Below are 25,684 nucleotides of genomic sequence, written 5' to 3' on the forward strand. Positions count from 1 at the left end.
CCAATTTCTATAGTTTCTCCATTCCTCATGCTAATAATCACCAGTTCTTCTTTTTTACATTTTGGAATATTTCTTTCTACTGTTAACCGCCAGCTTGAACTTAAGTGCCTCAAATTAACTGGAGTATTCTGAGTTCCTGTGTCATCTAGGGAGAAAAGCTTCAGGATAACATTTCCCATATATTAACCACCTAAGCAATTTAGGTAGGTGCATTTCCACTTTACTGTTGGCTGGGAGGCCTGGAGAAGTTTGCTGTCTTGTCAAAGATGAGTCATGTAATGTAAATGGTTGAGCTTTACCTGACTTCGAAGTCCTTGCTCTTAACCACTACTCATTCAAACTGGGGTGTCTTTTTAGCTCTAGATTGTGATTCACTGAGTTCATTGCAGATACATCCCTAGTTTCTTTTCAGTTGAAAGTCCTGGGAATGAAGTCACAGTCTTCTCACCTGGACCAAAGGCAACAGCTTCCTTCAGTCTCTGCAATCAATATACTCCCTTTCGAGTCCATCCTCCACGTGGCCATGGAATTTTTAGAATTTATTTAAAGCGCATTATCTGGCCATCTTGTTTCCCACTTTAAAACCAGCAGTAGAATTTAAATTGTGTTTATAGAGCCAAGAATTTTTGGTGGTACGCGTGAAGGGGTTCAAAGACTGGCAACTGTATTAGCATGTCAGGAAGTTCAGATTGACAGGAGGATACTTGGGTAAGTGAAATAAGATTTTAAAGTCTAAAACAGGAAAGTGTAAGTACAGTCAGTAATAAATGGAAGAATGATTAAAATAGGAGTTGTCAGCTTCCATATGCTGAGGGGTGGTGGTGGGGGCCACAAGTGCAGATGGAAATACTGAATGAGGGTTCATGTCAGACCTTCAGAAAACACAGCTGCCTCCCTTGAAGTCCACTCCATACATGAGTCCAGACAGTTCTGCAGGTGGGTTTCTGTGGATGTGTGCTGTGGACTACCTCATCTGACCTGGGTGAATGGCCTCAGTCTCAGTATAACAATGTGGCTGCTAGTGACAATGTGGACACAGTTCTCCTTTATCACCTTCGCCTCCCCAAGCTAACACATCTGCCCCAAGGACAACCTCTTTAGAGCTGTGTGACCAGAACAAGGGTCACTTACCTGGCCCATTAGGGCCTATCCAGATGACTAACTCCACCAACCACGCCAGCAATGATTACAGCAGATTGATATGCCAATAAAATGTTCCTAAGCAGCTAAAAGTGTCTGTGGTTTTTGCGACATTCGCTTTATCACTTCTCACCATGGTGAGGCTATTGGATTAAAATGATTTACTCCTATAAAAGGATAAAATTTGGAGATAACTAAACTGAGGGATTTTTGTTTTTCTACTTGCCTCCCCCTGCCCGCCCTCCCCATCTAATCACACCAAGTTCCTCTCCACCCACCCCCCCAGAGGCATTGCCTTGTGAGCTGGTCACAGGTTCCCCTTAAATCACAGGACAGCAGTGAAAGCAGCCTGGGGCCTGAGGCTTTGCTGATTGTTTCCAATCTGCTGTGTGAACCTCTTCAGTGGCCCAGAAGTGGAAGAGAGGGTAGTGTGGTGGAAGGGGAAGCTCCCTCACCAGCATCTAGTTGGGGAAAGAACCAGCAGGAGAATCTATCCCTGTTCTTCTCCAGCCAAGGCAGGAGTGAAACCTTAGCTACATATTTTTACGTAGCCGCAAAGCAAAGAACTTAATTGTTTTGCTAAACACATAGTCTTTCTTGGGCCTGATTTTATGCTATGCCTCTTGCCTCTTGCTTATTTGCTGGCTTATTTTATCTTAACAAATCACATCAAAAATATGTATCAAAAAAACAAATTTTACACACTGATAGAGCTTTGACAGCACCCCTGTAAAAATTAATGACACATCAGTGTACTGCAGCATGCTCTTTGATAACCACTGATAGTCCAAGCTATTAAATATAACATCCAATGTGCTCCATGACCTGGCCCTCTTCAGTTCGTTTATATCCTCCCACCTCTTACTTTGAACTTCATGCCAATAGCATTGAACTCTGAGTCTCTGCCTTTGCCCCAAGTTGAGACCCTCTGGAATATGCTCCTGCCCCTTTGCCAAGCTAGCTTCTACTCATCTGTTAAGAATCCTTCAGAGAGTCCTGGAATGTTTTCTGATTTCTCCTATTTTCAGCTCACATCTGTACTAGGTCTCTCATCTTTGAATTCCCATAATACCCTGTGTAAATCTTTTACCATTGCACTTAATCACTTTTCTACACTGCTAGATATGAATTCCTTAAGAACAGAGAATGTGTTTTAAGTATCTCTGTGTCCCCAGCACCTAGCTTAGTGACTAGTACACACTAGGCACTGAATAAATGAATGAATGAATGAATGGATAGGAGATCGAGTAATTTCTTCATGATCATCTAGCCAGTAACGGTCAGAATTGAAACCGGAATACAAATCATTTGACTTCAATTTCTGTCCTTTCAATGGTATTATGCTGCTGCTTGTAAGAAACAGTAGACATTATTCCAGCTAGTGATAAATTTACCTAAGAACAGTGAAAACCAGAAAGATGCAGTATATACGTATTACAAAAATTATTGAGACATTTTCTGGAATTGTTTGATTAGAACTAGATGGAATTATGAAAGATACATGCACTCCAATATTCATAGCAACATTATCTTCAGTTGCCAAGACATGGAAGCAACCTAAGTGTCCATCAACAGATGAATGGATAAAGAAGATGTGGTATTATATGCACAATGAGATACTACTCAGCCATAAAAAAGAATGAAATTTCACAATTTTCAGCAACATGGATGGACATGGAGGGTATTATGCTAAGTGAAATAAATCAGACAGAGAAAGACAAATACTGTAGGATATCACTTGTATGTAGAATCTAAAAAATACAACAAACTAGTGAATATAATAAAAAATAAGCAGACTCACAGATACAGAGAACAAACTAGAGGTTACCAGTGGGGAGAAGGAAGGGGGGAGGGGCAAGATAGCAGTAGGGGATAAAGAGGTACAAACTATTATGTGTTAAATAAGCTACAAGGATATATTGTACAACATGGGGAATATAGCCAATATTTTATAATAACTATAAGGCGTATAACCTTTAAAAATTGTGAATCACTATATTGTACACCTGTAACTTATATAATATTGTACATCAATATAATACAAGTATACTTCAATAAAAAATAAAAAAGAACTAGATGGAATTAATAAAGATGGTTTTTATAGGAAAAGTGAAGTTAGAAGAAAAAGCTAGACTGGTTCAGAGGGACAAAAATATCGTGAATGAGAAAATCACCTTTGTGAAGACTCTAGGAACCAATGAAATAACAGAAGCAGCTATAGGATGTAGCCTGTGTCCGAGCCAGAGTGTAAAGAGAGGGGACCTGTTCTGATAAGAACAACTTGGAATAAGGACTGGGTAGCTGTATGTGATCTTTAGATACAGTCAGAGAGGAGTAAAAAGTTCTTCAGTTGCATCTTCTGATTTCTTAGCCAGAGACCCAAGGTTTCTTGAAATAGGAGGATGGCTGGCTCAGTTTTATCAGTGATCTTTGGAGACACGGATTTGAGTTGATCAATTATTCATCTGCTTGTTTTCAGCAACCTGATGACCAGCCTCATTTCCTGGAAAGCCCTGATGTTGGTTCCATCACACGGCCACAGGGAACCGGATGCCTGAACGCACTGTGCACATTTCCCCTTCTGAATGGTGAAAACGAAGGTTTAGGAAATGCAGAGTGGCTGATCTGTCTCTGGCAGAAAGTCCTGGCCACTTGGTCAAAGCTCTTCTCCCTTGACTCCCCTTCTACTCTTTAGACAATAGTTCAGGATGATGAATTCAGTCAAGCCCAGCTCCACTGTGTGCGGCATTTAGGAGGACAATGGAGATGAGAGGTGGATCCTGAAGGCTCAGAAACTGCAATTTGCCTAAGATGCACAATACAGGGAATTAAACATAGAACTTTCTATCATCAAAGTCCTTCTTTTTTCCACAACACCATGAAGCTGTCCCCAGAATGACAGAGTAAATACTGTACCTTTAACTGATTCCTAATCTGATGTGCACCCCCTTTTCACAGTCTTTGATGGAGAGAAAACAGACATGAGGGCAGCTCTGGGAAAGAACAGAACTTGCATGGTGGGAAGAAGGGCTGTACTCTTGCTTCTGGAGCTGCCTATACCCAGGACAATTGTATTTGATCTCCAAGTAGATACACTGAGCCCTTTTTACCGTCACAGTGAAAACAGGGGACTTCAAGTTCATTTCCTTCAGGGGGGCTGGTTTTGCAACCTTTTTTTCTGGGTTAAAGTTATACCATTAGTTAATTCTAAAGTCTGTTTTGATTCTGCCACCCACCTACAGACACGGCCACTACCTACCACCCAGATTCCTAAATTACTCGATCGGATTCAGCTAATCCATCCTGCTGTTGGTGAGTCCTAAGGTCATTTTAATAATACCCCTGAGCCAGCCGAAGCTTCCTTCCTGTCTTCTTGCTCCAAACTCTGAAAATCCTGTGACACAAAATGGAGCTGGACTCATGGAAAGCTGTGAACCTTGTCAGCTGCCTGGTGAATGGTCCCATTTCCCAGGTCCTTTCTGCATTCAGGATCAGAAGGATGGCCCACAGGGAAATGAAAGGAAGTCATCCAGCCTTGTGACCCAACACTGCCCCCTTCATCACCAGGGCTGGGGTTGGGCTTTTTATATAACATGGCAGAGAATGCAGTAGCTGGGCCTATGCAGAAGGCCAGGGGGCCTGCCCTCAGGACTTGACATCTCTTTGCACTTAGAAGTCTGGCTTTGAGACCCAGCACTGCCCTTCTTTTTTTTTTTTGCCGTACGCGGACCTCTCACTGTTGTGGCCTCTCCCGTTGCGGAGCACAGGCTTCAGATGCGCAGGCTCAGCGGCCATGGCTCACGGGCTCAGCCACTCCGCGGCATGTGGGATCTTCCCGGACCGGGGCACAAACCCATGTCCCCTGCATCGGCAGGCGGACTCTCAACCACTGCGCCACCAGGGAAGCCCTGCCCTTCTTTTACGCTGACTGCTGCAGCCAACAAAAAAAGCCTTCACTCCACTCAGGGCTGCCAAACCTCAGAAAGGGCCTATTCATAACAGGCTTGTGCTGTCTCTCCCTCCGGCCCCCAACCCTCCTACCCACCGTGGGTGGGGCAGCAGGGCTGAGGAAAGTTCTGCAGACCTGAGAAACCCTGGGAAAACACAGGGCTGCTGCCCTCCCACCCTGTCTGAACACTCAAGGTTAAGCCCTTGAGACCTTGAAAAAGGAAAAGATGTTGCCCGGAGAAAGGGAGCAAACAGAAATATTGATTGTCACAGTTGTTTGGCCCCAGATCGGTAGTTCTCAAAATTTATTGTGTATAGCAAACTTCTGGAGTGCTTCCTAAAATGCAGATTCCTGGGTTACACCTCTAGAGACTGTGATTCAAAAACTGCAAGTAGGGTCTCCATGGGCATTTTAAACAGGCCTAGAGGCACATTTTGCCCCCAAACCTGAGGCAGAGTTGGAATGTTTCTCCCCACCCCCAAGCCCAGCCTGGGATTATTCAGTACAGCCTCAGCACCAACCAGCCTATGGCAGAAATGCTCCGGTCCTCAACTTGTGGTCCCCACAGAACCCGGGAAAGCTCCTGGCACAGACAGGGTAGACCAGTTAAATCACATCAGCCTCAGTGGGGAGCTCAAGCTCAGGGTGGCAGTATTTCTTAGAGTTCCAGATTTACCGGGAGGTTTGTGATGAGGGAAAAAGTGAAGTGCAGTTGGAATGTGGAAATCTACATTGACTCTCCACACTGGGTTGCTGACTGCATGGAGGGCTCATTGAGAAGATACCTCTTGTAATCCTGAGGGTCCTCTGATTCCGATTCAGGTTTGTATAGATATGTGGGATAGAGTACTGGACCAAGGCACAGGGGACTTTAGTGAACTACTCATGAGCTAACTTTTTCTGGGCTTCGCTCTGCCTATCTGTAAAATGAGGGGTTGGCCCAGGAGTCTGCTAAGGTTCTAGAGTTCTCTAGCCCCTGCAGCTTGCTTTTGTTCTTCATCCTCACGTATGAATGCCTGGGCAGGGGCTAGGTCTAATTCTCTCCCTCACTGTTTGCCCAGTATAACTAGAACAGTACCTGGTACATAGTAGGTGCCCATTAAATATTTATTGCAGGAATGAATACATGTTTATAACAGGTCATAAGCTAAAATAGTCCTGACTGGAACAATGCGCAGGTAGTGAGGCAGGGGCAGGGACTGAGGCTGCTGGAATCTTGCAAGCAAGAGAACCCTGACAAGTCAATGGCCTAGGTGGCTTCATCAGGGTACCTGACAACTTCAGAGGTGGCCTTTCTTTCCCTTTAAACATATCTAATTTGTCTTAGGTATGTTCTTAGAATTTGTGTACATTGTAGAAAATTTATAAATTTTAAAAATATATTAAATAAACGTAAAGACCATCCAACCAGTGATCTTTCTTTTTTTCTTTCTTTCTTTCCTGAACTTGTCTATACTTTTGGAATTAGAGGAAAATGATATGATACATGTTATTTATTTACATTTATTTTTATTTATTTATTTTTGACTGCATTGGGTCTTCGTTGCTGCGCGCAGGCTTTCTTTAATTGGGGCCAGCGGGAGCTACTCTTTGTTGTGGTGTATGGGCTTCTCACTGTGGTGGCTTCGCTGTATGGCCTCTAGGCGCGGCCTTCAGTAGTCGTGGTGCGTGGCCTCAGTAGTTGTGGTGCAGGGGCTTAGTTGCTCCGCGGCACGTGGGATCTTCCCGGACCCCGTGTCCCCTGCATTGGCAGGCAGATTCTTAACCACTGCGCCACCAGGGAAGCCCGATACATGTTATTTAAAAAGCCACCTGTAATTCAAGGGTAATCATTGCTAAATTTTATGCAGTTTTCAACGTTTTTCTATGCATGTCTATGTATTTGGAAAACATACTGTTTATATAGTGTCATAACCTGAATTCTCTGCTTGCATGTCCCTAAATGTCTTAAGCATCACTTTCAATGGCTTCATGATAATAGTACATTTAAGCACTCCCTCATTATGGACATTTAAGCTGTTTCCTTTAAGCTTTGTATTATAAGGATCACAGTGATAAGGATATTTGCCCACACTTTTTTTTTATCTGTATTTCTTATTTCCTTAGGATAGCATCCCAGAAGTGGAATTATTTGGTCAAAGAGTGTAAAGCTCTTTAAGCTCATTGAGACGTGGTGCCAAACTATTTTGTAGAAGTTTCTTTCAACGAGCTTTGTAGCTGCCCCAGCAGAGAAGAAGAGAAACAGCCCTTCGAGCTTGAAGGCATCCTTGAAGCTGTGTGGCCGCTGCAGTGGGAGGCGGGAGCGCACAGGGTTTCTCGGGCATTTCTGTCTCGGCTTCCCCTCCACGGGCAGTTTCCTAGTTCTTAGAAATTTTTCTCTTCTTAAGATAATTGGGAGAAAAAAAAACGTCCCAGGGGTGGAGGATGTTAGTGGTAATGGCAGTGGTGGTGGGGGTGAGGGTGACCCTTACGTGTGAAAAAGAGAATTTGTCAACAAGAATCCAACACTTGGAGATCCTTCACGGAAACATCCATCTAATCCAAAGTGAGCTTCCAGAGAAGGTCGGGATAATGAAAGAGGAGCCGGTAACAGGATAGGAGTGGGAGAAGGCCTCCAGCTGGAAAGCGGCGTCCCCTTTAAGACCCAAGCCGAAGCCTGGCCCTTTAAATCTGTGTCAGTTTCCCCTGACGTCAGCGGGCGGGCCGGCAGCCCCGCTGTTTACCGCCCCGCGGCGTTGCTCACTCCCCGGAGTTCTGAGCACCGAAGCCGGCGCCCCAGAAACTCGCCGCGCCGCGCGGCGTCGGGTCGCTACCACCTATCACGCCCCTCACCCTCAGACTCTCCTCCTTTCGCGGCCGACCCCGCCGCCGGCTTCCGCTCCCTTCCGCCCTCCCTCCCTCCCTCCCTCGCTCCCCTTTCCCGGCGTCTCCAGGCTCCCAGCAACTAGCCGCCTCCGGGCTGTCACGGCCCTGGCGGGCGTCCGCCGGGTCTCCCAGCCGTGCTCGGCCCCTCGCGAGCTGGGGCCCCTTCCTGTGGCCCGTACCCCAACCCCTCCCCACCCCCTCCCAGCCGCCCCAACCCCTCCCTGGCCGCTGAGAGCGCGTCTGCGGCTTCAGGGGAGGGACCGTTTCCTAATCTCAGGCCGAGGTTAAAGTTCTGGTCCTGGTGAGATGCTGGAAGCTGCGGCCACAGCCGCAACCCGCCCTGGAGGTGACCTGTCGCTTATCGTCGCCGCCGCCGCTGCCGCCTCCACTGCCGCCCGGCCGGGGCCATGTTCGCTCTGGGCTTGCCCTTCTTGGCACTCTTGGTGGCCTCGGTCGAGAGCCATCTGGGGGTTCTGGGGCCTAAGAACGTCTCGCAGAAAGACGCCGAGTTTGAGCGCACCTACGTGGATGAAGTCAACAGCGAGCTGGTCAACATCTACACCTTCAACCATACTGTGACCCGCAACCGGGTGAGGGAAGGGGCTGGGCTCGGGGCTGGTGGTGAGTGGGCTAGCGGACCAGGGTTCCGCGATGCTGTCAGTCCCCAAGAACAGCCGCCCCACTGGGTTTCCCAGAACCACGCTGGACCCTCTTGCCAGCCCTTCTTCCTTTGCCAGGGATGTTTGTTCTGAAGCTACCAGTGGACAGTTTCTGAAGTTGCCTCTTTCCCATCTTCTCTTTGATCCCTTCCTTTCTACCAGCTGTAGTCTGAGCAGGACTGGCCTGCTCCCTACCCAGCACCCAGAGTCTGACAGTGCTGTGGGGTCTGGGAGCAAGGAAGCAGGCTTGCTACTGGGCTTGGCCCAGAAAACCCCAGGGGGATGAGACAGGCCCAAACTGAAAGGCTCTGCCTCCAGGGAGTTATAGCTGAGACTCCCCAGGGAAATGAATGCAGGACTTCCCAGGCTGCGTTAACTGCTGGGAACTTCCCAGCCCTCTTCCTTCCCTTGGAAAGACAGCTGGCCTTGTAAGTTGAAGGTGGTGGAGGTACAGCCAACCCCAGGTTGGGTGGGAGGGGAGAAGGAGTTTGCCTACCGTGGAGAAGCTTCCTCACCCTGATTTCTCTTTCATTTCTCCCCAGCTGTGAGTTGAACATGGGCACAGCTAGGTCTGGGAAGCCTAGACCCCAGGCAGGGCTGAGATTTGGAGCACTCTTGCAGCCTGGCTCACGGTCTCCTGCTCAGCTCTCACCAGGACTGGATTTACTAAGAAGTGGTGGAGTTCAGAATGGGAATCTGATTTTTTTTTTTTTTTTTTCAGAATGGGGAGGGATTGGGTTTTGATGGCAGGCCAGGATCTGCCTTCAGTGCCTGGTTCTCTGAAGTTTGATCTCATCCAACTTAGAGTCCTTTCTCTTTTTGCCCCCATATGTGGGGTTACCCTGAGAACGGTGGCCTCTATCCGTCTGGGAGGTGCTGCCCTAAGGGCTTGGGTTTCAGCAGCCCAATAACAAGCAATCCCAGGGTTTATTTTATTTTATTTTTTTCTTTAAGCTCCGACTGTCCTATATACTTTCCTCCATAGTGCCAATGGTGGGAGTGTCTCCATTTTATAGAGGGGGATGTTGAGGCTCAGAGATGTGAAGTGACTTTTCCACAGCCCTATCCCTTGGTCAGAGCTAAGGATAGAACTTGGCCTTCTTGGCTTTCAACGATCCCTGTTTCCCCACCTCCCCGTGGCCTCTGGCTGCCAGATGAGTTGTAGAATAGGAACTTCCTGGCTCACAAGGAAGAAGGTTGGGGAGCACTTCTTGCTCTCCCGTGTCCCTGTGTGTGCGCATGTGTGTACATGCACGTGTGTGCAGACGCATGTGTGTGCAGGCATGTGCATCCGTGAACTTTTATAGCAATGGGGTATGCTGGGGATGCCTGAGGTCTCCATTGTGTTTCCCATCCTCTCCCCTAAGTCCCTCCTGGAGTCTGGGGGCTGCTCTGGCAGATGAAGGGGCATAAGGAGCTCCCCAGCTCGACCTGGATGGGGAAAGCACAAAGCCGTCTGCTTGAGGGAGGGCAGAGCTCACAGTCTCTGGAGCCATGTGTTCCCGTGGCAGAATTAGAGTCACCACGGGCTTGACTGAGGGACATTTCCGTGTCATCTTGCAGACAGAGGGCGTGAGAGTGTCCGTGAATGTCCTGAACAAGCAGAAGGGGGCTCCTTTGCTGTTTGTGGTCCGCCAGAAGGAGGCGGTGGTGTCCTTCCAGGTGCCCCTGATCCTGCGAGGGATGTGAGTAGGACCTGGGGACCAGGGAGGGGGGGGTAGGCCCAGGCCAGGCCTTGCCCAGAGCCTCACTCAGGGCCTTGTCCAGGGCCCCCGACCACCTGGGTGCCCCTCTGTTTCTCCTCCCCATTCCCCGAGCCAGGAGGCTGGTCAACGGCGCAAGGGCCCAGCCAGCTGACCTGGAGCTTGTCAGCCTAGTGGAGGGGGGTAGGGAGGTAGTGGGACCAGAGCGGAGGAATTGGGGCTCTGCTTCCCTGGAGTGGCATGCTGGCTGTCATGGAACCGCAGTCATGTCTCATCTCTGCCTCGGACCATAGGTTTCAGCGCAAGTACCTCTACCAAAAGGTGGAACGAACGCTGTGTCAGCCCCCCACCAAGAATGAGTCCGAGGTCCAGTTCTTCTACGTGGATGTGTCCACCCTGTCACCAGTCAACACCACGTACCAGCTCCGCGTCAGCCGAATGGATGACTTCGTGCTCAGGTCTGCAGGGGAGAGCGAGGGGGCCACGGTACTGGCCTCCTTCACAAGCTCTGGGAGTAACGGTGGGGGGCTCTTCTCTGCCCCACAGGACCGGAGAGCAGTTCAGCTTTAATACCACGGCAGCGCAGCCCCAGGTAAGACCTCCCTGTCAACGGTCCCTCCAGAGGAGAAATGGGGAAGCTTGAACTTGGGGGTGGGAGTGGTCAGCACTCTTTGCCAGGAGTTTCAGGTTGGTTGTACTCTCCGTGGAGGACTCTCTAGAAGCAGGAGCACTTGCCCTAAGGTGGCAGGGGACAGACAGTATAGGAAGTGCAGAGACATGGGGTCTGGCTGCCATCTTTCCTACTTGCCCCTTGGGCACTGTCCTGAGTGCCCAGCTGAGGTTGAGGGGAGTGGTGTATGGGAAATGGACCTGCTTGTGGGCAAGGCCTTTCTTCCCAGAGAGCCTCCACTGCCCAACCCTGGGAGGATTCACACTCTTCCCTTCTAGAGGGGCAAAGAGAGCATCCTCATGGGATGGGGCTCTCCCCGCCCTCCCTATGCCCTCAGTACTTCAAGTATGAGTTCCCGGAAGGAGTGGACTCAGTCATTGTCAAGGTGACCTCCAACAAGGCCTTCCCCTGCTCAGTCATCTCCATCCAGGATGTCCTGGTAAGTAACCTGCCCTTTTACTCTCCACCAGTGGATAGCAGGGCTGCTGAAGAGAGGGGACAGGGCCCAGGACCCTGCCCATCTGTCTGTCTCCTCCTCCCTCTGTAGTGCCCTGTCTATGACCTAGACAACAACGTAGCCTTCATTGGCATGTACCAGACTATGACCAAGAAGGCAGCCATCACCGTGCAGGTAGGAAATGGGCGTGGCCCGCTGGGGGATGCGGCCAGGTGGTTAGCTTTCCTAACCCTCTCTTCTTCTCCCCTGCCCCATTCCTACCCTACCCACAGGACTGAGTCTTGGCCGTCCAGTCCCTGAGACTTTGGGTCCCCTTATACATGCAAGCATTGAACCACAATCCCAGTTGCCTTTGGGGACAGGAAAGAGCAGAGTACCCTTTATGGCTGCTCTGTACACGTCATTCACCACAGCTGGGAGAGGAAAGGGCCCTGGCTGGTGTTGAGGGCTGCCCTTGGCAAAGGCTAAAACCTGTGCTGGGGGCAGGGAGGGAGAGGCATGTGTTCAGCTCACGATATCTAGTTGTGCAGCTGACGGAGGCAGCACGGCCCCTCCACTTTTTCTCCTGACTGATGCCCAGGCTATAATAGGGCACCCATGGGTTCCATGATGATGGGGCATACCCTCATTTGCTCACCTGGCAGTAGTGTTAGTGCAGGGTATGGGCTCTGGAGTCAGACGATCCTGGCTCTACCACTTACTGGCAGTGTGACCCTAAGCTGACATCCAACAGGGATAATGATAGTACTCACTCATAAGGATCTTTGTGAGGATTCAATAAAATAATATATGAGCAAAGAGTTTAGCATAGTGTCTGGCCTGACACTATGTATTCAGGCCAGACAGGGTTAGGTATTCAGAAAAGGATGGTGATGGCGATGACAAATGATGACGGTGCTGTGATAATGGCAGTCATCTTCGTCATCACTGTCCTCACCATCCTCCTCATCATCACCATCATCGCCATTATCACCGTCCTCATCCTGCAGCGCAAAGACTTCCCCAGCAACAGCTTTTACGTGGTAGTGGTGGTGAAAACTGAAGACCAAGCCTGTGGAGGCTCCCTGCCTTTCTACCCCTTTGTAGAAGGTACATTTTGTGCCCTGGGCCTGGCCAGGGGTGGGAGGGCTTGGACACTTCCCGGGAGGTAAAAGAGCCTGTGTGGCTGATTGATGGATCTGATGGGATGTGGGTTTCTGGCTCCAGACTCTCCCAGGCCTGGTCCCACCAACTCTAGCCAAGCTCCAGGCAGGCGCTGGTTTGCCATTTTGCCATTTTACTTCCAGATGAACCGGTCGATCAGGGGCACCGCCAGAAAACCCTGTCAGTGTTGGTCTCTCGAGCAGTCACGTGTGAGTGTGGGTGGCTGAGTGGGGATGGCCTGGCCACTGGCTCTTCTTTCAGGCCTGGGGTAGGGAGTGTTCTCTGAATGGGAAGGGTAAGGAGGACCTACTCGAGCAGGCTGACAGGGTAGGAAGGAGGAGTGGTCTTGGAGGGCTTCATGACGGGGGGTGGGGGGAGGGAGCGGCGGGAGGGTGAGTAATGTGCTTTGGAGCATCCATGAGTAAAGAGATGGAGGGACTGAGATCTAGATCTGTCTCTGCCACTGTGGGCAGTGTAATCTCATTGAGCCTCAGTTTCCCCATCTCTGTAACAGGAGTAATAGAATGTTAGTCTCTATTAGCCTCACTAAGTCGGCTTAGCACAAAATTAGTAGGAAAGTTCCAGGCCCCTTAGTCATGCTCGATAAATGTTTACTGAGTGATTGAATAGAGCCCTTTGTAAACTGGAAAGTATAAGATAAAAATAAAGGATTGTGGCAGAAGGGGAAAGAAGCTGCCTCTCCTGCATGGATTCCTTATTCAGCACATTTGTTTCCAGTCCCTTCTGTGTGCTTGGTGCTGTGCTCTAGCTGTGGTCCTCAGGGTGCCCCTGTCTAGAGCCTGTTGCTATGCAGGGTGCTGAAGGCTGTGAGGAACCCAGGACAGTCACTGTGGGAGGTCAGGGCAGAGAAAGCCTCCTAGAAGGCACAGCTCCTCAGCTGTGTTTTGAAGGTTAAGTCAAGGAGGGGTCTTGGAGAAAGAAGTAGGGGAGAAAGTTCTAGCAGAGGGAACTGTGTGAGCAGAGCCAGGAATCATGTCGAGTTTGGCATATTGTTGGCACTGGCTGGGTCATTCCACCCGAGGGGAGACGTGGAGAGAGATGAGCCTGGGCCCTGCGTGCTGTGATGGGCAGGCGTGGAAAGTACTGGTGTATTTTCCTTCCCACTTCCCTGCCCACAGCCGAGGCCTATGTTGGCGGTATGCTCTTTTGCCTGGGCATATTTCTCTCCTTCTACCTGCTTACCGTGCTCCTGGCCTGCTGGGAGAACTGGAGGTAAAGTGGGACCGCTGGGCCCTCCCCTGCTCTGGGGTAGGTCAGGCACGGGGAAATGGCCTGGCAGGATCTGTGTGGCCCTGGATAAGCTCCAACCACGAGGCATAGGAATGCAGGTCCCTGTGAGGGTCTGAGGTCCCTGGGCCTCTGCTCTGGAAACCAACCCCTCCCCTCAACCTTCTTCCCAAGCAGGGAGACCCCGCATTGCTTCCCAGCCTGGGAGGACCCCTGGGATCATGGATGGAGGACAGGGTTATGGGGTGGAGAGGGTGGAAGGCAGGCCAGCCCAGCATAGGAGGGATCCTCCGGCTGCCCTTCTGGTTTGTCTCTGGATTCCGTCCCTGCAGGCAGAGGAAGAAGAGCCTTCTGGTGGCCGTGGACCGAGCCTGCCCAGAAAGCGGTACCTCCAGAGGGTCTGGGTTGGTGGGCTGTTTGCTTTGTGGTTTGGTGGGGATAGTGGTGGATGGTTCCCTTGGGGGTTGGAGGAGGAAGGTCCCACTGAGGGCTTCTGGATGTTCAGATAGGGAGTAACACTGTAGGTGGAAATGGGCCTGGGGCAGTGTGCCTGTTGGTCCCTAACGTGCCCGTCTTAAAGACTGTCACTTGATTCATTCAGTGTCTGGGTCTAGGTACGCTGTCTGCCGCTTCAGACAATGCGACTCACCGCCTCTGGGATTATTAACCTTTCGTTCTCTTTCCCCTTCTTCTACCCCTCTCTCTCTATCCTCCCTCCTGCTTGGGACCTTCTCTCTCAGCTTCTCTCCTTGGTAAGCTCCAGGTGCTGTGGGCGGAGGAGCTGGAGTCCAGAGTGGGGAGGGGGAGGGGAAGTAGAGGGGTGTCTGGGTGGGACCCGGGCAGGCCGATGCTGGTCTGTCCTTGCTGCTGGTAACTTAGATGGTCAATTCCTTGACTTTGCTGTCTTTCTAGGGAGGAAAGAGGGGCCTGAGAGTTTCCAATGGGGCAGGTGGTGGTGGTGGGATAGGTGTTTGCTGGTATAGGTGCTTATTCTTTGCTGCCGCCATGGCCCCTCTGTGTCTCTCTTTGGATTCTTCCTTCCCCCTTCTCCCTGGCTTGCAGCCTCTCTCTGCTTCCAAGGCTAAGGGGTCCTTGACTTCTTTCTTTCTTTTTCTTTTTTTTTTATGACTCATAAATTATAGTTTATTGAATTTTTAGAAACAGAATAATTAAGCATTGCAAATTTGTTTTAACATTTCTGTTGAAAAACCTTTAAAGTGTATACATACATACTTTAATAACCACAATATACTCTATGATATTTAATTTTTCATGGTAACAAAGGGCTTTGAATATTAATCAATATGCTAAATACTAAACTACTATAATATGTGCAAGAGATTTCCTAGTACATTATTCTCATTTTAGCCTGGTAGCACCCTGCAGGTGAGGAAGGTAATGTAAGGGGTCCCTGACTTCTTGTTGCAGGTCACCCTCGGGTCCTGGCCGATTCCTTCCCTGGCAGCTCCCCGTATGAGGGCTACAACTACGGCTCCTTTGGTACGCGTCCGCACTTGAGCTCATGCTTGCCCACTCGCCGGGTCACCACCTCCAGGGTGGCCTCCTCGGCGCCCCCTGGAGACGGGTCCAGAGTCCCCTGCCCTGAGGTCTCTTCTGCCTGCCTCACCATTTACTATTCCCTACAGAGAATGGTTCCGGCTCCACTGGATCCACCGATGGTCTGGTTGGCAGCGCGGGCCCTGGGGACCTCTCCTACAATTACCAGGGTGAGTGGGCCAGGCGGGGCAGAGCTGTGCGGTGCAGGGCTGGTGCTGGCTGCACGAACCGTGACGGTGGGCGGTTGCCTCTTCTGCCAGACGCTGGAACCAGGGAAGGGCTTGCTGTCTCCCCACCCCTCTCCTCCCTCATCCCTTCCTCCTTGGTCCCACTTCCCCGTAACTTTCCCTTTCCTTTGAAGGGCACGACCAGTTCAAGCGGCGCCTCCCCTTTGGCCAGATGCGGCAGCTGTGCATTGCCATGGGTAGATGTGGGGAGGGCGAGTGCTGCTCTACCAATCAGCTCCTGCCAGGGCGGTTGACTGGAGCCAGAAGGCTCTAGGACCATAAAGATGCTTTGTGCATGGCTTCCCCATCTAATGCCAATAATTGCTAGCTCGTGTGTCTTTTGAGATAGGCAGGCACTGGCCCCTGATGCTGGCAAGCTGGTACCCCAGCCTCCCCCAGGCCAGATATTCTGGTTGGCTGTTGTGTTTTCCAGCACCTCACTCTCTGGCCTTCTGGGGCTCATGGGCCGGGGTGTCATGTCCTGGCCCTGGGGGCCTTTGGTCAGCAAGGTTACAGGAGGAAGCTTCCGAAGGCACAAGAAAAGAACAGGATAAAGGATTAGAGAGGAGGCAGCCTCTCACCCTTGCCTGCACCCCAGGGCCCACTGGGTCTTTACCCAGTGGGGGCCAAGGCAGTGTCTTCTCAGAACCCACACAGCTGGGCATCTTCTAATCAGCGTGACTTCTGCCAAATTCAGTCCTGCTGCTCGTGTTTGGGGCCCGGGGTCTGCTCGGTGTCCTGGCCTGGAAGCCTAGCTCAGTGAGGCGGCAGGGCTGGAGCGGTCCCTGTTTGGTGGCCTCTTCGCAGAGTCCACCCTTGTTGCCCTCAAGGACTTAGGAGCACCCGATACCTCCTCCCCAGGCCTGAGCCCACCTCTAACCCCGCTCTGAGCCCACAGTTTGCCTCTTCCCACTGCCTAGTAATTGTGACAATTGTCCCAGGTGGGTGGGGACAGACCTTGGGTTCTGTGCCCACTAGGTTACCCTTCTCCCCTTTCTGCCCCAGACCATTCCCTTGATCCTGTGGGCACCCGGCCACGACTGGACTCCATGAGCTCCGTGGAGGAGGACGACTATGACACATTGGCCGACATCGATTCAGACAAGAATGTCATTCGCACCAAGGTGTGACCCCACGTGGGTTGGCCCTGGTCACGGGTTCCCAAGGAAGGGAGATTGTGTGTTCAGCCCCAGCGTATCTCGCCACTGGGTGGCATGTTATGAAAGCAAAGGGAAGGAGCTTGCTGGGGTGGCACAGATTCCAGGGGAAATTGACTCGGCTCCCAGCCCTCTGGACCGCCCAGAACTCGGCCTGCTGGAATTCTGGCCTGTGGGAGGGAGGCCCCCCCATGTCCTCCTCTAACCTGGGCGAGAGGGGCTTCTCTGGGGCAGTGGGGCAGGGGGCTCACTCCAGCTTCTCCCCAGCAATACCTCTGCGTGGCTGACCTGGCTCGCAAGGACAAACGCGTCCTGCGGAAAAAGTACCAGATCTACTTCTGGTGAGTGGGGGAGCAGGCCGGCCTTCCTGTCATTGGCAGGACGGTGCGGTGGGTTCTCGGGTTCTTCCTCGGTGCTGCCACCTCACCGCCGCCCTCCCACTCCTCAGGAACATTGCCACCATTGCTGTCTTCTATGCACTTCCTGTGGTGCAGCTGGTGATCACCTACCAGACGGTGAGTGGGCAGGGGCCGGCTCCCCAGGGCCCAAGCTAAATGCCCTCGAGGAGCTGCCCCAGGCTGGGACAACGCCCCAGTGCAGAGCCTTCCAGCCTGCGGCTTTGGAGCCAGCACAGGTCCTAGGTCATGGGTCCTGGGTTCCCATCCCAACTCTGCCTTACCAGCTGGGTGGCCTTAAGCAAGTCACTCAACCTCCCTGAGCCTCAGTCGGTTCATCTGCAAAATGGGGGCAGCATGCCAGCAGTGGTGGCCCCTCCCCCAGGTCATGGGGATTTATGAAACAAAAGTGCTGGGACTTTGTAAGTCTCGGTTTCCCTTCCCTCTTCTCTGTACTGTGGGGCAAGAACCTCCGTCATGGTCATGCCTCAGGGTTTTCAGCCACACCTAGCGAGGGGGGCAGTGACTTTACCAAAAGTGGGGCTTGCTGGTGTCACGTGCGCACACCTGCTGGCCGTGGCGGCACCTCCCATCCGTTGCAGAACGTGACTGGTGGTGGCGCAGGCTGTGGACTGAGGCACTTTAGCAGTGCCCCCTCCCTGCTCCCGCTGCAGGTGGTGAATGTCACAGGGAACCAGGACATCTGCTACTACAACTTCCTCTGCGCCCACCCTCTAGGCAACCTCAGGTGGGGATCCACTTGGGAGGAGGCCCCTTTTCCCGTCGTACGGTGAACCAGGGCAGGGGCAGGGGCTCTGCGAATGCCCGCCTTGGGTGGGGAAGTGGCCAGGGCATGAGGCCGAGGCAACGTGCCCGCTGTCGCCCCTTCCAGTGCTTTCAACAACATCCTCAGCAACCTGGGGTACATCCTGCTGGGGCTGCTCTTCCTGCTGGTCATCCTGCAGCGCGAGATCAACCACAACCGGGCCCTGCTGCGCAACGACCTCTATGCCCTGGTGAGGATCGCTCGCCTGCCCGCTGAGGCCTCAGGCCCAGACCCTTCCTAGCAGGCAGGGCCCTGCCCAGCACTACCCAGCCCAGCCCAGCCCAGCCCAGCCCAGCCCTGCCCAGCCCAGCCCTGCCCAGCCCTACCCAGCCCAGCCCAGCCCAGCCCAGCCCTGCCCAGCCCTGCCCTGCCCTGCCCTGCCCTGCCCAGCCCTGCCCAGCCCAGCCCTGCCCAGCCCTGCCCTGCCCAGCCCAGCCCAGCCCTGCCCAGCCCTGCCCTGCCCAGCCCTGCCCAGCCCAGCCCAGCCCTGCCCAGCCCTGCCCAGCCCTGCCCTGCCCAGCCCTGCCCAGCCCTGCCCAGCCCTGCCCTGCCCTGCCCAGCCCAGCCCAGCCCAGCCCAGCCCTGCCCTGCCCAGCCCTGCCCAGCCCTGCCCTGCCCAGCCCTGTCCAGTCTTATCCTGCCCAGCTTTGTTGTGCCCAGCCCGGCCCTGCCCTTGCTAAATACCCACTCTACCCCCCATCCCACTCCTTTCTCATGATCTCCCTCTTTAGGGCCCCTTCCTTCCTCCCTTCCCGCCTTACCTCATCTCTCCCTTCCCTTCTCTCTCCGAAACAGGAATGTGGGATCCCCAAGCACTTTGGCCTCTTCTATGCCATGGGCACGGCCCTGATGATGGAGGGGCTCCTTAGCGCTTGCTATCACGTCTGCCCCAACTATACCAATTTCCAGTTTGGTGAGCGGGGCCTCCCTCTTCCCTGGCTGAACCTCAACAGGAATCTGCCTGAGTCTGCCACCCCCATTCACCCGCAGGGATTGGGATCCCCAAGATACAGCCATGTGGGCGACTCCAGGGCTGGAGGACCTGTGTGAACACGCATCCTAGCTTGTAGAACATAAGCGTCTGGATGCTGTTTCATACATCTGTCAAGCCTTTCCTGTGGAAAGGCACGTGCACGCACTGAGAAAACAAAGATAATTAAGATGCAGTCCCCGACCTCAGAGTGCTCGGACTAAGTTGTCCTTGTCGTCAGGGGAAGTCAGACTGTGGGTGACAGCCAGTGGGGCGGCAGTGGGGCGTGGCAGGGACAGTTAAGGAGCTGCAGTTCAAGCGCCAGCCCGCCACCAGCTTGCTCAGTGGCTGTGACGAGGTGTGGGGACCGGGGTTCCATGCCCGGGCTCCGCAGATGTTTCCGTAGCTCACATCCACGTCCCTCCACCTAGACACGTCATTCATGTACATGATCGCGGGGCTCTGCATGCTGAAGCTGTACCAGAAGCGGCACCCAGACATCAACGCCAGTGCCTACAGCGCCTATGCCTGCTTGGCCATCGTCATTTTCTTCTCTGTGCTGGGCGTGGTGAGGCCCCGGCCTGCTCTGCTCACCTGTAGGAAAGGTGCACACGTGTGCACACACCCCCGTCCACCCCTGCAGGAGAGAGCCCTGCTCCTTCCCTAAAGTGCCCTCCCAGCCTGGTGGGCTTAGAGCCGGCTCTCCCAGAGGAAGGGCGGGCCGGGAGAGCAGCTTTCTCCTCAGCCCTGCCTTTGGTGGCCCCAACAGGTCTTCGGCAAAGGGAACACAGCATTCTGGGTCATCTTCTCGGTCATTCACATCATTGCCACCCTGCTCCTCAGCACACAGCTCTATTACATGGGCCGCTGGAAGCTGGGTGAGCGCTCGCCTGGGGCCTGCTGGGGTTGGTGGCCTCGGGGACCTGGTCTCACGGGAGGCTTTTGGGTTCTGCCCTCTCACAGGGGGCCCAGGGGAGTCACTGGGTACGGAATTCAATGAGGCCTTGGCACAGCTGTGCCCCCGAGAGGCCCTGGGTCCTCTCAGCTGGCACAGACCAGGGGCCGGGACAAAAGGGTGCCCGTACCTTTCAGCACCTTCCCTTCTCATAGACTCGGGGATCTGCCGTCGCATTCTCCACGTGCTCTACACGGACTGCATCCGGCAGTGCAGCGGGCCCCTCTACGTGGTACCTGCCCAGCTCCCCGGGCCCCTCCTCCTCTATCTCCACTCTTCCTCTTCCCTCCACTGGGGGGCACTCGGAGCGCAGCTGAGAGCCCAGGGGCGGGGTGGGGACCCTCTGACGGGCCTCCCTCCACTTCTCTCCCTGTCTCTCAGTTCCCCTGTCTCTGCTTCCCTCCAGGACCGCATGGTGCTGCTGGTTATGGGCAACATTATCAACTGGTCACTGTGAGTCCGGCCATCATCTGTGTAGCCAGGCTGGGTGGGCAGCTCGGCGCTTGGCCAGCCATGGGCTTCTGTGGGGAACATGGACAAATTTGGGCATGAGACATGGGGGCTGGAGAGAGAGGTGTTGGCCCCTGGGGTTCTAGAATCTTCTGTGGGCCTCTGAACCCAGCCCCACATCCTCATAAAACATGGGTTGGTGGGGAGGGAGAGCCCTTTCCTTGCTCCTCCCCTGCTTCACCAGCTCTTCCTCCCTCCTGCCAGGGCTGCCTATGGGCTCATCATGCGTCCCAATGATTTTGCCTCCTACCTGTTGGCCATCGGCATCTGCAACCTGCTTCTTTACTTTGCCTTCTACATCATTATGAAGGTGAGCGGGGCTGGCTGAGCCCCTCAGCCAGCGGCTCTGCCTTGTGGGGAGGGAGATGGGCACAGCCTCCCTGGGGCAGCACCAAGAGGGAGTGAGAATTTTTCTGTCCATCCCTCCAGGCTACTGAGTCTTGAGGAGGGGAGAGGCTAGTCTCTTGCACGTACTCCCCGGGAGCCAGCTATATCCTCAGACCCGTTTCCTGAGCCCCTTCTGTATTCTAAGTATGGCCCGTAGAACTGGTAGCACTTGAGGCCACAGCTGGCAAGAGCCCCGTTCTGTGGAGAAGGGGTTGAGGAGGTGGGGCTTGCTGAGTCTGTGTTGGGCTTGGGCCTCCGAGGGCTAGGTGCTTCCCAAGGGCCCCTCGTGCCATCCACCGTGAGAGGAGCCCCCAGGCCGTACACCCCCCAGCACAGGGTTCTGGGCACATGGATGGAGGCCCAGCCAGGGTGGGCCTCAGGGGTGAGGACACCAGGCTGCTAGTGTGGGGACCAGTTGAGCTGTGTAGGGTGATGGGATGGATCCAGGAAGGCTTCCTAAAGCATCCATCCTGAAAGCCTGGGACGGCGCTTCCAGGGCAGGCCAGGAAGTGGCGCAGGGCCCTCAGGCTGCTCTTCCCCGTCTTCCCCCCAGCTCCGGAGCGGGGAGAGGATCAAGCTCATTCCCCTGCTCTGCATCATCTGCACCTCGGTGGTCTGGGGCTTTGCACTCTTCTTCTTCTTCCAGGGGCTCAGCACCTGGCAGGTGAGTGGTCCTCCTGCCAAGAGGCTACGGGAGTCACCCACAGGCTCATCGTGAGCCCACAAACAGCCAGTTCTCTTTTCAAAAATTGTTTGTGAGCATCGCCCGTGCTTTTCACAGCTGCTTTCTCATTTCGTCCTCCTACCGTTCACCACGCCAGTGTGGAAGTATCCCCATTTTACTTATGAGGCAGTGGAGGCTCAGACAGACCCAGTGACCTGCCCAAGGTCACACAACCAGTGGTGGCACAGCTGGGGTTTGAAGCCAGAGGTGTCAGGCTCTTCCCTCTGCCTCGTAGGGCACCTGCTGTGATCAGAACGACGTCTGGCAACGTCTCTGCCTTTGAAGCACTTACAATCTAGTTCCAGAAAGAGAGAGACTGTCAGTTCCTGGCTTTTCTTTACAATATAGTACAATGAAGGGTAATAGACTAGACAGGTAGGGGATGTGTAGGAGGGCAGAGGACAGAAAGGCTTCTGTGAGTTAGGAGGTCCAGGAAAGCTGCTTAGAGGAGGCAGGGCTTGCTCTTGGCCTTTAGAGACCCTGGCTGATGGGGAAGGGCCCTGTGGCCCAGAGGTGCCGTGACTTGAGTAACGAGGCAGAGGCAGCTTAGGGGTCAGTGACTGCATTCGCTTGGGAGCCGGGTAAAGACCGTGAGCTCCTTGAGGGCGCTGCGGAGCTTTCTTGGTCATCTCTGTGGTCTCAGCATATGGCACGGACGGCCCCCAGACACAGAGTGAGGTCCAGCCAGTGTTTGCTGGACGGAGGTTGGGGAGATAATGGCCGACCTCGAGGGCCTCGGGTCATGGCCCACAGGTCCTGGCTACTATCACCCTCGGGCGGGGCCGTGTGAGCTGACAATAGTGCTTTGGAGAGAAAGTGAGCTGGGAGGAGCCCTGGAGGACTGATTGGAGCCGGGGGCGGAGTCCAAGGCAGGGAACGGAGTTAGGAGGCTTTGGTGGCCTTCTAGTCCTTCAAGGGAATCATGACCAGTGCTCTCAGGGAGCAGTCTGCAACTAAAGGCCAATTCTTAGGTGTGGGAGATGAGGGCAAGGGGTGAGCCTGAAAAAGGGTGCTCTCCACGGGCTTCCCTGGTGGCGCAGTGGTTGGGAGTCCGCCTGCCGATGCAGGGGACACGGGTTCATGCCCCGGTCCGGGAGGATCCTACATGCCGCGGAGCGGCTGGGCCTGTGATCCATGGCCGCTGAGCTTGTCCGGAGCCTGTGCTCCGCAACGGGAGAGGCCACAGCAGTGAGAGGCCCGCGTACCACAAAAAAAAAAAAAAAAAAAGGTGCTCTCCAGCCTAGGGCTGGGGCTGGGAACTGGGAACAGAGAGTGCCTGGAGGGGATGGGAGCTGGTCTGGCCCAGCCTCCCCTGGGCGGTGTCAGCAGGCAGCTCTCTCTGTTCCACCCCAGAAAACCCCTGCAGAGTCCCGGGAGCACAACCGGGACTGCATCCTCCTCGACTTCTTTGATGACCACGACATCTGGCACTTCCTCTCCTCCATCGCCATGTTTGGGTCATTCCTGGTATGTCGGGGAGGCTGGAGAGGAGGCGGAGGTGGCCTCCTTTCCTGGGCTTGACTCCGCATCCGCCCTCCAGGTGTTGCTGACACTGGACGACGACCTGGACACAGTGCAGCGGGACAAGATCTACGTCTTCTAGTGGGAGCCGGGCCCTTGCTTCTCTCACTGGGCCCTTAGCTCCTCTGCCGCACTGCCCAGAGCCTCCGTAGTGCCAGGGGCGTGAGTCCCAGCCCTGCTGCCCAGTGCCAGGTGGCCGTGGGACAGCGAGGTCCAGCCCAGGCTTGGCCCAGGACAGTCACAGGGTGGCCTTGCGCCTTGTTCCTGCCCTCTGCCGGGGAGGAGGCCTGCCCCCCTGAAACCCTGGATGTTGGCCAAATTGCTGTTTTCTTCTCAGTGTTGGGGCCCTCCGCAGGTCCCCGTCCGTCAGCTCTCTGTTTGTCATCTGCAGAAGAAAGGAGGGAAGTGTTGCCTGCCCATCTCATGCCTTGCATTCTGCCCATCCTTCCCCTCCCCCCTGGCCTGGGACCCAAAGCCCTTTCTTCTTCCCCGAGCTTCCACTCCAGGGCCCTGGTCTGGGGCCTGATTCTCTGTCCTGCACCAGGGTTCTCTCCACTACTCCTGGGTCTGCATCTGGCTGCCATCACTGCCCACTCAGCTCAGCCAGGATGGATGGGGCTGTCGGATTTTGGGGACCGGCCAGCTGGTGCTGGGCTTTTGGTGCTAAGGCCTGCGAGGGGTCCCAGGCAGTGCTGCCTCCTACCTCTGACCTGTGCTCAGGGCTGGCTCTTTAGCAACGAGCGTCAGCCCACATTGTCAGAACCACCTTTGATCGAACGACTGAATTCAGAGGTCACTTTCGTATCCCGTCAGCTCCCAGACTGATGTTGGCACCAGGATTGGAGGGAAAAAGCAACTCACTTTCCTTCCCTTCCTTTTTCTTTCCAGGCCCTTAGTCCTGCCAAGCCCCAGTTGGGGGCCTTTCAGTGCCATTGACACTGCCCGAGAATGTCCAGAGGCGAAGGAGGGGAGATACAAAGAGCCCAGCCCGGCCCGCCGCCTCCACGGCCACGGGAGCCCCAGTGCCTATCTTAGAAAGGGGCTCAGGGAAGGGACATGACATTCCCCTCTATGTCCCTGGTCCAGCCTCACTCTAGGACCCAGGGCTGGCTTCTAAGTTTCCGTCCAGTCTTCAGCCAAGTTCTGTGTCAGTCGCACACATGCACACATATGAAATCTTGGAGTTTACACTGAGTTGCCCCAGCTCCGGTTCCCCTGGCTGCTCTGCGCCTTGGATCCTCTTCGCCCTACCTGGTCTGTTCTAGATGCCAAGGTCGGGGGAGGTCAGGTCGGGCCTCTGCCTTGGGGATGGGAATGTGTTTTATTCTCCTCAGCTTGTTTTTATAGCTCTCCTTTGGGCTGGGGAGAGGAGGAGGGAGGGTCTGGATCTTTTTTCAGAGCTCCGTTTAATGTCTTTCCATGCTATGGTTGCATTTCTGTTTTCTATGAATGAGTCTGCATTCAATTAAAGAAACAACCAGATGCAGTTCTTGGGCCCATCTTTGCTCCCTCTTTCTGGGTGAAGATGTTGAGAATGATGGGTGGGGCAGGGCGCCCCCATTTCCCAGGTCTTCTGGTCTACCTTTCTCTTCCAAGCCCCAGTCCCATCGGGAATAGCAGTCCCTCGATGCCCTCACGTTTTTTTTCTCTCCTTTGAGCAACGGCATCAATTCAGTCACCATTTACCAGGGGCCTGCTCCATGCCAGGTGCCATGAGGGTGGAGAGGATAGCGTAGTGAAAAAGCCTTAGCTGTGCCATCTCACCTCCGAGAGTCTCCCCTTACCTGGCAAATGGCAGCAGCCTCTGCCCACCTGGTCCCCACCCACCAGTCAGACGAGCTTCACTTCTGATCTGAGCCTCTCCCAGCTCGGCGGGCTGCAGGCCGCAGGCACAGGCAGTACTCCCTGACCTGCTTTAATGGACAGGTGGTACTCTGGAAACACCAGATGGTGATGGATGGTGGGAGAGTGGGCATGCGGATGACATGCAGGCTCCAAGAGGAAGGAGATTTGAAATGACCCTGGAAGGTTGATTTCGATTTCCGCAGGCTAAGGAGGACAAGATGGGGAGCGAGTGGGGGTGGGAGCGGGCGGGGAGCGGGGAAGCTGGTGAATTCAGAACACAACCGGAGGTCTGGGCTCCTCTCTAGCCGATCCCCAGCTCCTCTCCGTGCTCTTCCCCGCAGATGCCACTAGGGGGCAATATAGCTCTTCGCGCCACTAGGCTCTGGCGTCGGGAGCTGGCTGTGGTGGGCAGACCCTCCCTAGACTGCCTGGCCCGGCCGTCCCTCTCCTGGTGGTGCTGGGTGTGTGGTGGAGAGTGTTAGCCCCTCCCTGCCAGGCTGCCCTAGGATGGGGTGGTGCCACAGCAGGCAGGCCAGAGACCCCACTGGGGGCCTCTCACCTTTCTTCACTTCCTATCCGTTCCCGGTACCCCACCACCACCCCCGAAGCAAGATTTGAGCAGGTCTCCTTCCTGGGTGATGGGGTCCAGTCTGTTTTCCAGGGTAGGTAGGGACTGTTTAAAAGGGAGGAAGGGATGACAGCAGCCTCTGAACCTCCTACCCCAGTGTTGGTGTCTCAGGCCCTAGAGACCCCCTGGATGGGGCCAGGGTCAACTG

The 25,684-nt window shown here is 54.1% G+C and overlaps 1 protein-coding gene across 3 annotated transcripts; it reads left to right on the plus strand.

The window, feature by feature from the left end:
* Positions 1–7,867: 7,867 nt before the first annotated feature.
* Positions 7,868–24,895, plus strand: SIDT2 (SID1 transmembrane family member 2). Of its 3 annotated transcripts, none has more exons than XM_079928448.1 (26): positions 7,868–8,544; positions 10,177–10,298; positions 10,610–10,774; positions 10,863–10,908; positions 11,324–11,425; positions 11,534–11,617; positions 12,433–12,532; positions 12,730–12,795; positions 13,726–13,819; positions 14,167–14,219; positions 15,263–15,334; positions 15,481–15,561; positions 16,624–16,742; positions 17,043–17,116; positions 17,224–17,290; positions 17,845–17,918; positions 18,063–18,186; positions 18,792–18,909; positions 19,398–19,534; positions 19,736–19,844; positions 20,059–20,153; positions 20,328–20,374; positions 20,636–20,741; positions 21,372–21,482; positions 22,896–23,009; positions 23,083–24,895. In XM_079928448.1, exons 1-26 carry the CDS (start codon positions 8,362–8,364, stop codon positions 23,143–23,145), a joined length of 2,526 nt encoding a protein of 841 aa, XP_079784574.1. In that variant the 5' UTR covers positions 7,868–8,361; the 3' UTR covers positions 23,146–24,895. The 3 variants fall into 3 exon arrangements, 2 of the variants coding, with proteins under 2 accessions (XP_079784574.1, XP_079784575.1); XM_079928449.1 differs by having other exon boundaries at positions 20,077–20,153; XR_013829322.1 differs by lacking the exons at positions 19,398–19,534; positions 22,896–23,009; positions 23,083–24,895 and having other exon boundaries at positions 20,077–20,153.
* The last annotated feature ends 789 nt before the right edge of the window (positions 24,896–25,684 follow it).

This window comes from Stenella coeruleoalba (genome assembly GCF_951394435.1).
Source record: "Stenella coeruleoalba genome assembly, chromosome: 8".
In the NCBI taxonomy this organism is placed as follows: Eukaryota; Metazoa; Chordata; class Mammalia; order Artiodactyla; family Delphinidae; genus Stenella; species Stenella coeruleoalba.

Excerpts from the sequence above, each read along its gene's own strand:
- SIDT2 (XM_079928448.1), top strand. The coding sequence starts at position 8,362 with ATGTTCGCTCTGGGCTTGCCCTTCTTGGCACTCTTGGTGGCCTCGGTC. Across the intron at positions 13,820-14,166 it reads GCCTGCTGGGAGAACTGGAG|GCAGAGGAAGAAGAGCCTTC; the intron begins GTAAAGTGGGAC and ends CCGTCCCTGCAG. Across the intron at positions 20,154-20,327 it reads GCAGCGGGCCCCTCTACGTG|GACCGCATGGTGCTGCTGGT; the intron begins GTACCTGCCCAG and ends GCTTCCCTCCAG.